The sequence below is a fragment of the Hippocampus comes genome, unplaced genomic scaffold, assembly GCF_001891065.2.
Source record: "Hippocampus comes isolate QL1 unplaced genomic scaffold, H_comes_QL1_v1.1 scaffold317, whole genome shotgun sequence".
In the NCBI taxonomy this organism is placed as follows: Eukaryota; Metazoa; Chordata; class Actinopteri; order Syngnathiformes; family Syngnathidae; genus Hippocampus; species Hippocampus comes.
This window is the reverse complement of record NW_017805531.1, coordinates 582,587-595,476: the sequence shown is the minus strand read 5'-3', so window position 1 is coordinate 595,476 and position 12,890 is coordinate 582,587. Positions and strand designations below refer to the sequence as shown.

Below are 12,890 nucleotides of genomic sequence, written 5' to 3'. Positions count from 1 at the left end.
ATTGATGAAGAGTCAACAAAAGCGCTTACAACAGTTGGGAAAGTTTAATCCTCTCTTATTAACAGCAAACATCCACTGAAACACGGAGTTCAAAAATAAATTGGGGGTTCATTGAAAGCAATGAAACACTTGAAACATTTGAAATTCGAATCATGTGATAGTGTTCAGAATGACCACAGCCCTTCGAAACAAACAAACAAATAAATACATAAATAAATAATCGGACCATGCACCATATCTATTTGACTGCATTTGCAGAGAGGAAGAGGTCGCTTCGGACTTTTAGCTTCTCCCGCAGAGTTCATAATATGTTTGTTTGCTGAGATTTATTTGTTTGCGTGTGATGATCTGTCTATTGAGCCACTCCATTCATTTTATGAACTGGAATGATGGATAATTCATCATCACTTTTTGCATTTATTTATTTTTTAATCTGTTTAGCCCAAATGTGACCTGCAGAAAACTTTGTTTCATGTCAACTTTCGCCATTAAACGACATGTAAGGTCGTAAAATACTAATCCTGTACTAATCATGAACGTTTCGTTCAGAGCAATCTCGTGACCGCGCCCGCAAACAATGACGTATTTACGCATGCGCCCCACAGCGCCGGCACTTTCAAATTGTTTGGATTAGCATCGCCGATGATTAGCATTAAAACGTCACCTGAAAGTATCCCCAGACCCGAAAACCACGAAAGCCATCAACGTGCTTTTCGACTGCTTTTCCAATGCTGAAAAAAACGAGCTACAATGGAGGAGGTAAGAAAACGTTTTTTTTCTCTCGTAATTGCTAAATTGGGCGAGTAGGCGACCTTCATCCCGGTTCCTTAGTGCTGCAGTGTGGTGTTCACATGATTTTTGTTCAAAATCAGCACGAGCCACTCGCCACCGTCACCTTATCATTACAATTATGCCCAAGATTCTATGGCAGCAGTACAGAGAGACATGTCCAAATTATTTCCAGAAAATCTATTTGTAGATTTTTTTTCTCCTTATGTGAGTATAATTAAGATCAAACTTAATTAAAAGACATTTAAACTCAAAATTCTGTTCTTATTTGTGTTTTGAGGCGGAGTAAACTGTTCTAGAGCAAGCAGTGCCATATTCCGTTTATTGTATTCGTGATGAAATGCTCTTGTTTGTTTTTTCAGGAGAGTCAAATCAACTTCAGAGCTTTGAGGGCCAAGTTTCAGGAGGAAGCTCTTCTGGCCCAGACCAAAACCACTCGACCAACTGTAGCGGAAAAACCCAAGAACCTTCCTCCTGCTGGAGGCCACTGTAGTTCAGTGGTTAGTAGTATCAATATTGCCACAGAAAACAAGACAACAGTGGTTCCCAGAGTTATTTTCAGAAATGAACTGCGAGCTTCTGGTGGAAAGCGGTCAACTTCCTCTCCGGCACAACCTCCGCAGCTCTCCCCCTCTTCTCAGCCCACTAATGGAGACAGCACAACAAAAAAGCAGTCCTTCAAAGAACGGCACATGCCTCAGGTGCTTCCTGTCTTGTGTTCTAAAGAACACAAGATTGACCCTCTAATCAAAAGAGAGTCACCGCAAGAACAGGAGTTGTTGAAAGAAGTCCCTCGAATAAAACCCAGAAAGAATAATTTGCTGCTTGCTTTGAAGTCTTCCAGAGTGTCGAAGTTTAGCTCAGAAAGTGAAGAGGCACCCACATATGCTGAATTGACCACCAGACCTGCGAGTGCTCCTGGCGAATTGCCCTCTGTGGAAAAGCAAACCTCCGAAGATGGCGTTTCGCTCCAAGGGGACCAATTACCCGCGACGCGCCGTCTCTCCAGTCCAGATGTCTCAGTCACTCCTGCGTTACTTGAGATGAGCATCGACTCTGACAATCGCATCATTAGCACCTTGGAGAGGGCCAAGAGGAAGTTCTCCTGCCGACACATATTGATTTCCAGCAAATCCAAAAGTCTGCGTTCTCCTGACTTTGCCTCGAGCGAGAGGCCCTTCCTTTCGTCGTCCAGGAACATGGAAAATACGGAGCCTGACCTACCTCCGCTTCCACCGCCACCCGTTGGACTCCCACACCTCGCTTGCATCTCTGCGCGACCGTTCTCTAAAGTCAACAACTCGCCTCGAAGTATGTCGCAAACATTGTTCTGTAACTGTATGCGCTCACTTAGTTAACATTTGTATCATTATGACTTTTTTTTTTTTCCAACCCTCCAAAGAACCTGCATTTATCAAGCCGTATCGCCCGGATAAAGCTGAACATTCTTCTGTCACAACTGACCTTCCTTCCCATTCGACTCCTCAAAAGAATCCTCTGCCTGACTTGAGGTCGCTGGGGCCAAAGCCAGCGAAGCCTCGCAGACCACCATTGGTATCTCTCAGACATGACCAAAAACCAGTTCATGGTGTGTTCATGTTAACTTTTTCTCTTTTTTTTTTTTTTAAAAATTCGCCTCCCTCCTTTATTTTGTCTGGACACTGCTGAATGTGTTTTGTACTGCAATTTGCATTTTGCATATTTGTGGTGAGAGTGGGCATCTGCTTAAGTGCTAATATCTCTCTTCGCAGAGGTGTTAAAAGATCTCAGCCAAGAGCCAAGTCAAGGTTCAGAGTCAGAAAAGCCCACCTCCAGTGCTGTCCTGGATGCTCCCGTGTTCCCGGACTTTGAGAATCCGGAGATGGAGCCCACACAGACCGAAGCCGTCGATATTGCCGCTTTAGACCTCGAGGTTCTAGATTTGCGTGGCCTCGGCTCTCCGCCTCCTGCGCCAGCTGACCGTGGCGTCCCTGAATCCAAGACTTCACAATCTGACGCGCGTACTTCCGAAGTCGCCAATGAAAGCTCTGTTGCCCAACAGCTGAAAGTTGGCAGTCTGAGCGGAATACCTTCTCATCCAGCCAGCTTCCCTGAACCATCAAATCTGACAGAGTCCATCACACGTGACCGAAGGAGCCCGAGCGAGGACGTGATCGTTCCTCCTCCTCCAACGTCTCATGCTGATGAGGCTGAACTGGCCGCTGCCGAGTCCCGCTGTGCTCGTGATGAAACTGAGCTCCGTCTCCAAGCAGCCCCGACGAATGAGGAGACTCACACACGCGCAAGGTGAGAGTCAATGAGAGTCAAACTTTTTTTTTTTAATAGATGTACTATATTTTTAATTGGATCATTTGTTTCAGCGACCAAAACTATGAGTGTGACAATGTATATGAAGATGTGGAAAACATCAACAAGTTCTTCTTGTGCCAGAACTCGCGCAAGCAGAAAGGCAATCTGAAGAGTAAGGATACTTCCTTAATCTATCCCCACTCCATCCCCCCCACCTGAAATTACCTTCAAAATGTAACCTTTTCTTTTAGATCCATATGCTGACAACAACCTTCCTGCGGTAAATCATTTTACATCTGATTTATTGTGATGTCCTTTAAATGAATCTTTCTTCACTTTGCTTACTCCGTCTGCGCTCCTAAATAATAACATATTGTTTTACCTCAAGAAAGAGGAGGTGTCTCTTCACATTTGGCCACGGAACCCATGGTATGAACAGTTTGGTTTTATTTGACATTCATTTTTGCCAGATGCAGGATCGCCTTTGATTATTTCTTTTTCCCTCACTGTGCTTTTCAAACAGGGGCAGCATATCGGGAGAGCACTCATCCCATAATCTTGTCCACGGGTATATTGCGCATCACTCATTCATACGTCCATTGAACGGATACTTTGTACTGCAAACTCCTTCCATTTGCCTTCACCTCAGTCTTCCCGGCATATGGTTCTGTTCACGCTCAACCAGTCGTGCTTGTAACTTTTAATGGAAAACAAGCCTTTTGTTGCCGCTGAACAGTCCATCTTTTTTTTTCTCTCTCTCTCAGTAAGGAACGCCAAACCCCCAACACTACTGCTGACTATAAAGAACTGAAGAAGAGAGAGAAGCAGCGACTGGAGAAGGAGAAAAAGGAGCAAAAGGAGCGAGAGAAGAAGGAAAATGAAATGAAAAAGAAGTTCAAAGTAGGCCTGGATGTTATTTTGTGTCATATTTTGAAAGATGCACTTTTGTAGCGTGTTAAGCGCAGAAACATCACACTATTGTAGCTCCCGTGTCACATTTTTAAAACGCTTCTGCTGGCGCTCCCGATTCCCATTCTTTGACAATGTCATCGATGATTTGCGGATCAAACAAATGAACTGCGATTAAACAAAAAATAGATCAATCTCAACAGCTCTGATCGCTTGCTGCAATTGCAGACTGCTGAATGCGGACTGACTGGTTGGGCACTCCTGCATCATAAGATGTAATTAAAGGAGAAGTCAACCCTCAAATTTTCTTGATAATATGTTCCATGTTCTTCCGTTAGTCCCAACACAATATTCTCATTAATGTCGCGTTTGTGGAATATGAATTAAGCGTCGAAATCCACAGAGTTTTTTTATCACAGGGGGCGGCCATTTTGCCACTTTCTGTCAATTCTAAATGACATCGCAGTCACTAAGGGCTGAAGTAACAACCGGTTACGGCTCGCCTGTTTTCTGAAGCTTGAGCCATGATGCCAAATAATGATGTCCAATGTTTTCTAACTGTTACAAGAGGGGGCAAAAAGCACGAGTCTATTTAGGGTTCTATTTATTTGTTCAAGTGCACCCGGCAATTAGATGGGACTATTAGAGTGGAGGTCACAAAATCTTCAGCCAAAGTTATTTAATGCTTGTAAAAAAAAAAGTGATGTGTCGCATGTAGAAAAATGAGGCTGTGCTGTGTCTCTAGGTGACGGGCGATGAAGAGCCCATGTACCACGCTAAGGTGATGGTGGCGAGCAAGGTTCGCAAGAATGACCTGCCTGTTAAAAGCGGCGACACGGTCAGCATCATCCGGACCACCAACTGCCCCAAAGGCAAATGGTTGGCCCGGGACGCAAGCCACAAATGTGAGTTGAAATGCACGGCAAATTTCGGCGGGCGCAATTTCTGTTTGGTGGCATCTTGGAGTGGCTGTGCGCTGTCCTGGCCCTCACAGACGGCTACATCTCCGTCATGAACGTGGAGCTCAATATCAAGGAGATGTTGGAACTCGGCAAAAAGGCCCAAGTGGCCGGACGTGGCGGCAACCCGGATGGGGACACGATCAGCATTGGCAGCAGGTGCATCACAACGAAGCGTCAGTGAGCATCATCGGCCGACGGTTTCAACGTTTCTTTCTTTTCCAGATCTTCAAGCCACCATGTGGTCACGAGCAGTTGTGAGTATCACAAACATAGGCTGGCCACAGCAAATGCTGTCGAAGGTTGATGCGGTGAAGGACATGACCAAAACCGGGCTAGTAAAATAATTGTATCATTAACGACTTTACAAAACATCTATTCGACCCGCTACACAGGAAAACAAAAAAAAAAAGCGTTGGAGTGATTATGCTCGGTTGACCTAAATACCGTACTACTCCAGAGAAGTAGTCGTATAATTAACAACTGGTATTTTATCATTCGGAAGGAATTTAATACAGGCATTGGACCGGGTGTCTCGGTTGCTACCCTATCAAACCTCGACTGTCAACAAAGACGCTGCTAATCAAAGCCATTTGTTTTCTCTCAGTCACAGACGACAGTGAGGAGTGGGCCTGCGAAGATGAGACGCTCTCAGCCTGCTACGCTAGCCAGTAAGGGGGAACATCTCGATTTTTCTCTTATTCTAGCACAAACCACTCCTTTTGAATATACTTCCTGAATTTCAGTGACAGACAACAAAATGGTCTTGTCTCCATTTTGAGGCTATGTCACACCGTGGCAATTTGGTTTCTGTGCAATTTGGCTTTTGCACGAGCCACCAACTCAGGTGGGCGGAGCTAAGAACAGACTTTTTGGAAATATTCACTTTTCTTTGCAATACTCTGTCCTTTGTGTTTGAATCCTGAAAGGATCTCATCTCAGGTTATTTAAAACAACAACAAAAAAAAGACTTCTTTTGTAAAAAAAAAATAAAAAAAATGTAGCCCTCTTTTAATTGAACACAAAGCTGACATATTCACAGGAAGCCACAACTTATTCTGGCGTACGAATGGCAACCGGTGCAGTCACAGGTTTATTGTACCTTCTGCCATCTCACGGAAGAACATTTTATTGTTCTACCTGTCATTGTACATTGCCGGCCTAGATAGGTGAACAAATTGTCATCAATACTGGAATTATTTTTGCACAGATGAAGCGCAGTGATGATCTCACAAGGCACCCCCGGTTGTGGATCACTGACGTTGATTGTACAAAAAAATAAAAGAAAATCCTGTGCACGATGCTATGGACAACTTTGATGAACCTCACTGAAAAACAAGTCCAGCTCTGATCGCTTGCTGCAATTGCAGACTGCTGAATGCGGACTGACTGGTTGGGCACTCCTGCATCATAAGATGTAATTAAAGGAGAAGTCAACCCTCAAATTTTCTTGATAATATGTTCCATGTTCTTCCGTTAGTCCCAACACAATATTCTCATTAATGTCGCGTTTGTGGAATATGAATTAAGCGTCGAAATCCACAGAGTTTTTTTATCACAGGGGGCGGCCATTTTGCCACTTTCTGTCAATTCTAAATGACATCGCAGTCACTAAGGGCTGAAGTAACAACCGGTTACGGCTCGCCTGTTTTCTGAAGCTTGAGCCATGATGCCAAATAATGATGTCCAATGTTTTCTAACTGTTACAAGAGGGGGCAAAAAGCACGAGTCTATTTAGGGTTCTATTTATTTGTTCAAGTGCACCCGGCAATTAGATGGGACTATTAGAGTGGAGGTCACAAAATCTTCAGCCAAAGTTATTTAATGCTTGTAAAAAAAAAAGTGATGTGTCGCATGTAGAAAAATGAGGCTGTGCTGTGTCTCTAGGTGACGGGCGATGAAGAGCCCATGTACCACGCTAAGGTGATGGTGGCGAGCAAGGTTCGCAAGAATGACCTGCCTGTTAAAAGCGGCGACACGGTCAGCATCATCCGGACCACCAACTGCCCCAAAGGCAAATGGTTGGCCCGGGACGCAAGCCACAAATGTGAGTTGAAATGCACGGCAAATTTCGGCGGGCGCAATTTCTGTTTGGTGGCATCTTGGAGTGGCTGTGCGCTGTCCTGGCCCTCACAGACGGCTACATCTCCGTCATGAACGTGGAGCTCAATATCAAGGAGATGTTGGAACTCGGCAAAAAGGCCCAAGTGGCCGGACGTGGCGGCAACCCGGATGGGGACACGATCAGCATTGGCAGCAGGTGCATCACAACGAAGCGTCAGTGAGCATCATCGGCCGACGGTTTCAACGTTTCTTTCTTTTCCAGATCTTCAAGCCACCATGTGGTCACGAGCAGTTGTGAGTATCACAAACATAGGCTGGCCACAGCAAATGCTGTCGAAGGTTGATGCGGTGAAGGACATGACCAAAACCGGGCTAGTAAAATAATTGTATCATTAACGACTTTACAAAACATCTATTCGACCCGCTACACAGGAAAACAAAAAAAAAAAGCGTTGGAGTGATTATGCTCGGTTGACCTAAATACCGTACTACTCCAGAGAAGTAGTCGTATAATTAACAACTGGTATTTTATCATTCGGAAGGAATTTAATACAGGCATTGGACCGGGTGTCTCGGTTGCTACCCTATCAAACCTCGACTGTCAACAAAGACGCTGCTAATCAAAGCCATTTGTTTTCTCTCAGTCACAGACGACAGTGAGGAGTGGGCCTGCGAAGATGAGACGCTCTCAGCCTGCTACGCTAGCCAGTAAGGGGGAACATCTCGATTTTTCTCTTATTCTAGCACAAACCACTCCTTTTGAATATACTTCCTGAATTTCAGTGACAGACAACAAAATGGTCTTGTCTCCATTTTGAGGCTATGTCACACCGTGGCAATTTGGTTTCTGTGCAATTTGGCTTTTGCACGAGCCACCAACTCAGGTGGGCGGAGCTAAGAACAGACTTTTTGGAAATATTCACTTTTCTTTGCAATACTCTGTCCTTTGTGTTTGAATCCTGAAAGGATCTCATCTCAGGTTATTTAAAACAACAACAAAAAAAAGACTTCTTTTGTAAAAAAAAAATAAAAAAAATGTAGCCCTTCAGCATCATCCGGACCACCAACTGCCCCAAAGGCAAATGGTTGGCCCGGGACGCAAGCCACAAATGTGAGTTGAAATGCACGGCAAATTTCGGCGGGCGCAATTTCTGTTTGGTGGCATCTTGGAGTGGCTGTGCGCTGTCCTGGCCCTCACAGACGGCTACATCTCCGTCATGAACGTGGAGCTCAATATCAAGGAGATGTTGGAACTCGGCAAAAAGGCCCAAGTGGCCGGACGTGGCGGCAACCCGGATGGGGACACGATCAGCATTGGCAGCAGGTGCATCACAACGAAGCGTCAGTGAGCATCATCGGCCGACGGTTTCAACGTTTCTTTCTTTTCCAGATCTTCAAGCCACCATGTGGTCACGAGCAGTTGTGAGTATCACAAACATAGGCTGGCCACAGCAAATGCTGTCGAAGGTTGATGCGGTGAAGGACATGACCAAAACCGGGCTAGTAAAATAATTGTATCATTAACGACTTTACAAAACATCTATTCGACCCGCTACACAGGAAAACAAAAAAAAAAAGCGTTGGAGTGATTATGCTCGGTTGACCTAAATACCGTACTACTCCAGAGAAGTAGTCGTATAATTAACAACTGGTATTTTATCATTCGGAAGGAATTTAATACAGGCATTGGACCGGGTGTCTCGGTTGCTACCCTATCAAACCTCGACTGTCAACAAAGACGCTGCTAATCAAAGCCATTTGTTTTCTCTCAGTCACAGACGACAGTGAGGAGTGGGCCTGCGAAGATGAGACGCTCTCAGCCTGCTACGCTAGCCAGTAAGGGGGAACATCTCGATTTTTCTCTTATTCTAGCACAAACCACTCCTTTTGAATATACTTCCTGAATTTCAGTGACAGACAACAAAATGGTCTTGTCTCCATTTTGAGGCTATGTCACACCGTGGCAATTTGGTTTCTGTGCAATTTGGCTTTTGCACGAGCCACCAACTCAGGTGGGCGGAGCTAAGAACAGACTTTTTGGAAATATTCACTTTTCTTTGCAATACTCTGTCCTTTGTGTTTGAATCCTGAAAGGATCTCATCTCAGGTTATTTAAAACAACAACAAAAAAAAGACTTCTTTTGTAAAAAAAAAATAAAAAAAATGTAGCCCTCTTTTAATTGAACACAAAGCTGACATATTCACAGGAAGCCACAACTTATTCTGGCGTACGAATGGCAACCGGTGCAGTCACAGGTTTATTGTACCTTCTGCCATCTCACGGAAGAACATTTTATTGTTCTACCTGTCATTGTACATTGCCGGCCTAGATAGGTGAACAAATTGTCATCAATACTGGAATTATTTTTGCACAGATGAAGCGCAGTGATGATCTCACAAGGCACCCCCGGTTGTGGATCACTGACGTTGATTGTACAAAAAAATAAAAGAAAATCCTGTGCACGATGCTATGGACAACTTTGATGAACCTCACTGAAAAACAAGTCAAACTTCACGTCATTTTTGAGTGTTTTTTTTTTTTTCTTTTTCTTCATCCTTGCAGCATTCCCCATCAAACCACCTCATTGGCTGAACCATGTGAGTACATTCGATACCGGCTCTTTTGAAGTTTCGAAAGACGGTCAAGTCATTCCCTTCAAGTCATCTTTCAAAAGGCAATGCCAGCTCTGCTTGTGTTCGCTGTCTGTAGTGATGTAACGGAAATGCGTTTTGAATTTGGGCCTCCTTTATTCCATCCGTCTTGTCTCTCTGTCCTTTGCTTGCGGCTTCGGCACTGAGCCCGTCCTTCCTGACATGTGCTCCCCTCTGTCCTCTGGTGTGTGTCACTTTGACAGCAGATGACCTTGCGAGCAACCAGCACACATTGAGTCATGCCAACGTTGAGGATCTGCACACTCTGTAAGTCCAATGCGCACAATATGAATGCAGATACTCGAGAAAGAGTTAACAGACATGTCACTTTGCCCGCTTGGCGTCATTTAAATTACTTTTCCGTGTATTACTTTGTAAAAAAAAAAAAAAAATCCTGTAGCAGGTGATGTTGTTAGAAATGGGTGTATAATATGTATGTCATGCTATAGTGAAACCTTAAAAGTCTTTTTTTTTTATTTTATTTTTTTTTAATTTGGACAAATTCCTAATTGGACCAAAAATGATGAATATCAATCCACAAGGTAGTGTAAAGAGCAGTCAGTTCAGCGTCAACATATGCCATTTGTACCTTTTTGGCAATGTTTAGCTAGGATGTTTTATGATTTATTTATCTTCGAAATATTACTTTTCAAGGAAAAGACATGAAGCCCTGCAGAAGCTTGCCATCTTCTTTGAACAAAGCAAAGATGAATTTGGTGATGTTCCTGATAGCGGGGCTCCAACTCCAACGAAGTACGTTCATTATATTTTTATTTTTGGTGAAAATTATCCACATGCTTTTTATCTGTATATTACAATGTGTATTCATTGACAATTTTCTCCCCCGCCCCCTCTCCCATTCTGTCTGGATCCCCAGCCCTGACCCACCAAGTAAGTATTTTCATGGCTCCAACTGTTGTCGCCACTAACGTCAAGCTCACTGATAGTAGGGCTGCTTAGTAGAGGCCACAAAGCAATCAAATTGAAGGACAATCTCCAAGACTGTTTGAAGTCTTACCTGTGGGACCATGTCGCTGAAAACGTGGAATCTGTGTGACATTTTTTGTTTTTTTTTTACCAGGCTTCTTGTGTGCTGTTGAAGAGCCCCCTTATCCGTAAGTATTGATTGTATGCTGTTTGCGTTTTTTAAAGTTTTTTTAATTTGGCATACTCATACATTGACTAAGACTGACTTCACTTGTTGTTCTGGATGACAGTGAACAAGAAGTGGACTTCTCAGAGCTGGGACTCCTTCCTCCGCCGCCTTTATATGCTGACACAGATTGAGTGAAGCATCTGGTCGAATTAGAAACCGGACACTTACCCGAGTAACTAATGTGCACGCAAAACTGAAAAGAAAAGAAAAAAAGGCCATCCCTGGCCAATTAAAATAAGCATCCTGAACAAAACTTTTTTTTCTTCTCACACGAGCTAAGTTGTACATGTGTCTTTTCACTTTGTTTGATGATGCATACCACATCTGGATCACATCGTTTCTTTTGTGTGTTATTCAACACTGTTGTTGCACAATACAAATCTCACCACTCCTCACATGCAGAAGATGAAGCATGACTTTTTTTTTTTCCACCCCTACAAATGTTTTCCATTTGTGTTTTGTTTCTGGGTTAAGTATAATAAATAGTGTAACACCCTTGTACGTATTTTAAAGCAGGGGTCCCCAACCTTTTTTGCCCCACGGACCGGTTTATGTCAGAAAATATTTTCAGGGACCGGCATTTAAGGTGCGGCGGAAATAATACAACAAAATAATATGGTATGAGCTGCATGAAAACTGTGGTGTTATAATAAATATAATAAATAATATAATAAAATTATATATATACATATAATATAATAAAATATAATAATAAACACAAGGAGTTTTGCGTCAAGTCTACTTCGTAATTTTGTTTTCGTCGCCGTTGCTGCAGAAAAGCCCTGCCTCACACAGGTAGCATGTCGGAAATAGCAACAGTGCTACTGTGGCGATCTCAGAATATTCAGCCATAACTTTAATCCAGTTGTCTCGAACGTACTTTTAAGGCCGCCGTCATTTGATCTCCAGCAGTTTTTTTACTCATTTTGCGAGCTCTGGTGTTTTGTTTTTAAGCGGAATCGGTCACGTGACGGAGAAGCGTGGCATGACGTGTGTCAAGCGTGACACAGACGGATGTAACGGAGAATCCGGTAGTTTTTCAAAATAAAACATCTTCCGTATTCCGAAATAAATAAAACGGAATTAAGGCAAGTTCTTTCTGTGCGGCCCGGTACCAAATGCCCTGCGGACCGGTACCGGTCCGCGGACCGGCGGTTGGGGACCCCTGTTTTAAAGGATGACAGTCGCTAAAGCTCTTCGGTCGCTTTATTCCCACAAGCGGTAACAGAACTTTATTCAACTGCCGCGATTGGCCACAAGTCACACCACAGGCTTACTGCCTCCATTGAGCCAACGTTTAAACTTGTATGTCCATCCTGCCCTTTCATCTGTGATGGTCCTTTTGTACCTTTTGTCCGTCATCCACTAAAACGTCGCAGACGCACTCAAAACAAATCAAAGAGTAACCAACTATTTACAAGATGTGATTGGAAGTGCGCCATCACCACCATAGCTTTCGTAGATGCAGTATATGGTTCGGCTGGCATGTCACTATCAGTTTTACAACGGCCAGCCCAAGAGCATGATTGAATTTTGCAAAATCTGATCCAATCCTGCCGTTCCCAAATTAATAATATTCCGTTTTGATCGATTCTATCAAAGAGGTATTATTTAGTAAACTTTATTATTGTGCTGGTGTAGAACTGCATTATGTTGAAAGCTGTTTCTAATATTTTGGTTATTTTTAACAAGAGACCAAGTTCTGCTCATGTGGGGCGCAGCTGCACTCCACATTCAGCGCATTCAGATTATGTAACAAATCATGACATTAATATCGCCTCTCATTCCATTATATTATGTAACGTCCATTATATTTTGTAAGATCACAAGGTTGACTCTGCGTTTATAGGTTCGCTGACGGGGACAATCATATGTGGACTACCGGGCGCTCACTTTTTTTTTCCTCTCAGAACACATTGTTTAAATTGAAGCTTTTGGGTATACAAAGTATGGAATTATTTATGAGAGAGGCTCTTCTGGATTCCCCCCTGGGGGGTGACCATCCTCAGATGTATTAATGGGGATGGGATGGGCCTGGAGGAGTGGCTCCTTTCCCTCGGTGGGCAGTTCAC

General features: G+C 43.6%; 1 protein-coding gene across 2 annotated transcripts; it reads left to right on the top strand.

Annotated features, from left to right (window-relative positions):
- The first annotated feature begins 92 nt into the window (after positions 1-92).
- On the top strand, positions 93-11,317 carry LOC109520610 (FYN-binding protein-like). 2 transcript variants are annotated; one of them, XM_019877969.1, is made up of 19 exons: positions 93-759; positions 1,152-2,100; positions 2,192-2,377; positions 2,541-3,075; positions 3,150-3,250; positions 3,330-3,358; positions 3,467-3,507; positions 3,602-3,646; positions 3,843-3,978; positions 4,733-4,892; positions 4,982-5,105; positions 5,172-5,203; positions 5,554-5,617; positions 9,574-9,608; positions 9,869-9,929; positions 10,317-10,415; positions 10,540-10,553; positions 10,744-10,777; positions 10,880-11,317. In XM_019877969.1, the coding sequence occupies exons 1-19, from the start codon at positions 751-753 to the stop codon at positions 10,947-10,949; spliced, it is 2,724 nt and encodes a 907-aa protein (XP_019733528.1). In that variant the 5' UTR covers positions 93-750; the 3' UTR covers positions 10,950-11,317. The 2 variants fall into 2 exon arrangements, with proteins under 2 accessions (XP_019733528.1, XP_019733526.1); XM_019877967.1 differs by having other exon boundaries at positions 9,866-9,929.
- Positions 11,318-12,890: the final 1,573 nt, after the last annotated feature.

Coding starts and splice junctions, on each gene's coding strand:
- LOC109520610 (XM_019877967.1), top strand. Junction 4,893..4,981: donor CCGGGACGCAAGCCACAAAT/GTGAGTTGAAAT, acceptor TGGCCCTCACAG/ACGGCTACATCTCCGTCATG. Junction 5,618..9,573: donor TCAGCCTGCTACGCTAGCCA/GTAAGGGGGAAC, acceptor TCATCCTTGCAG/CATTCCCCATCAAACCACCT.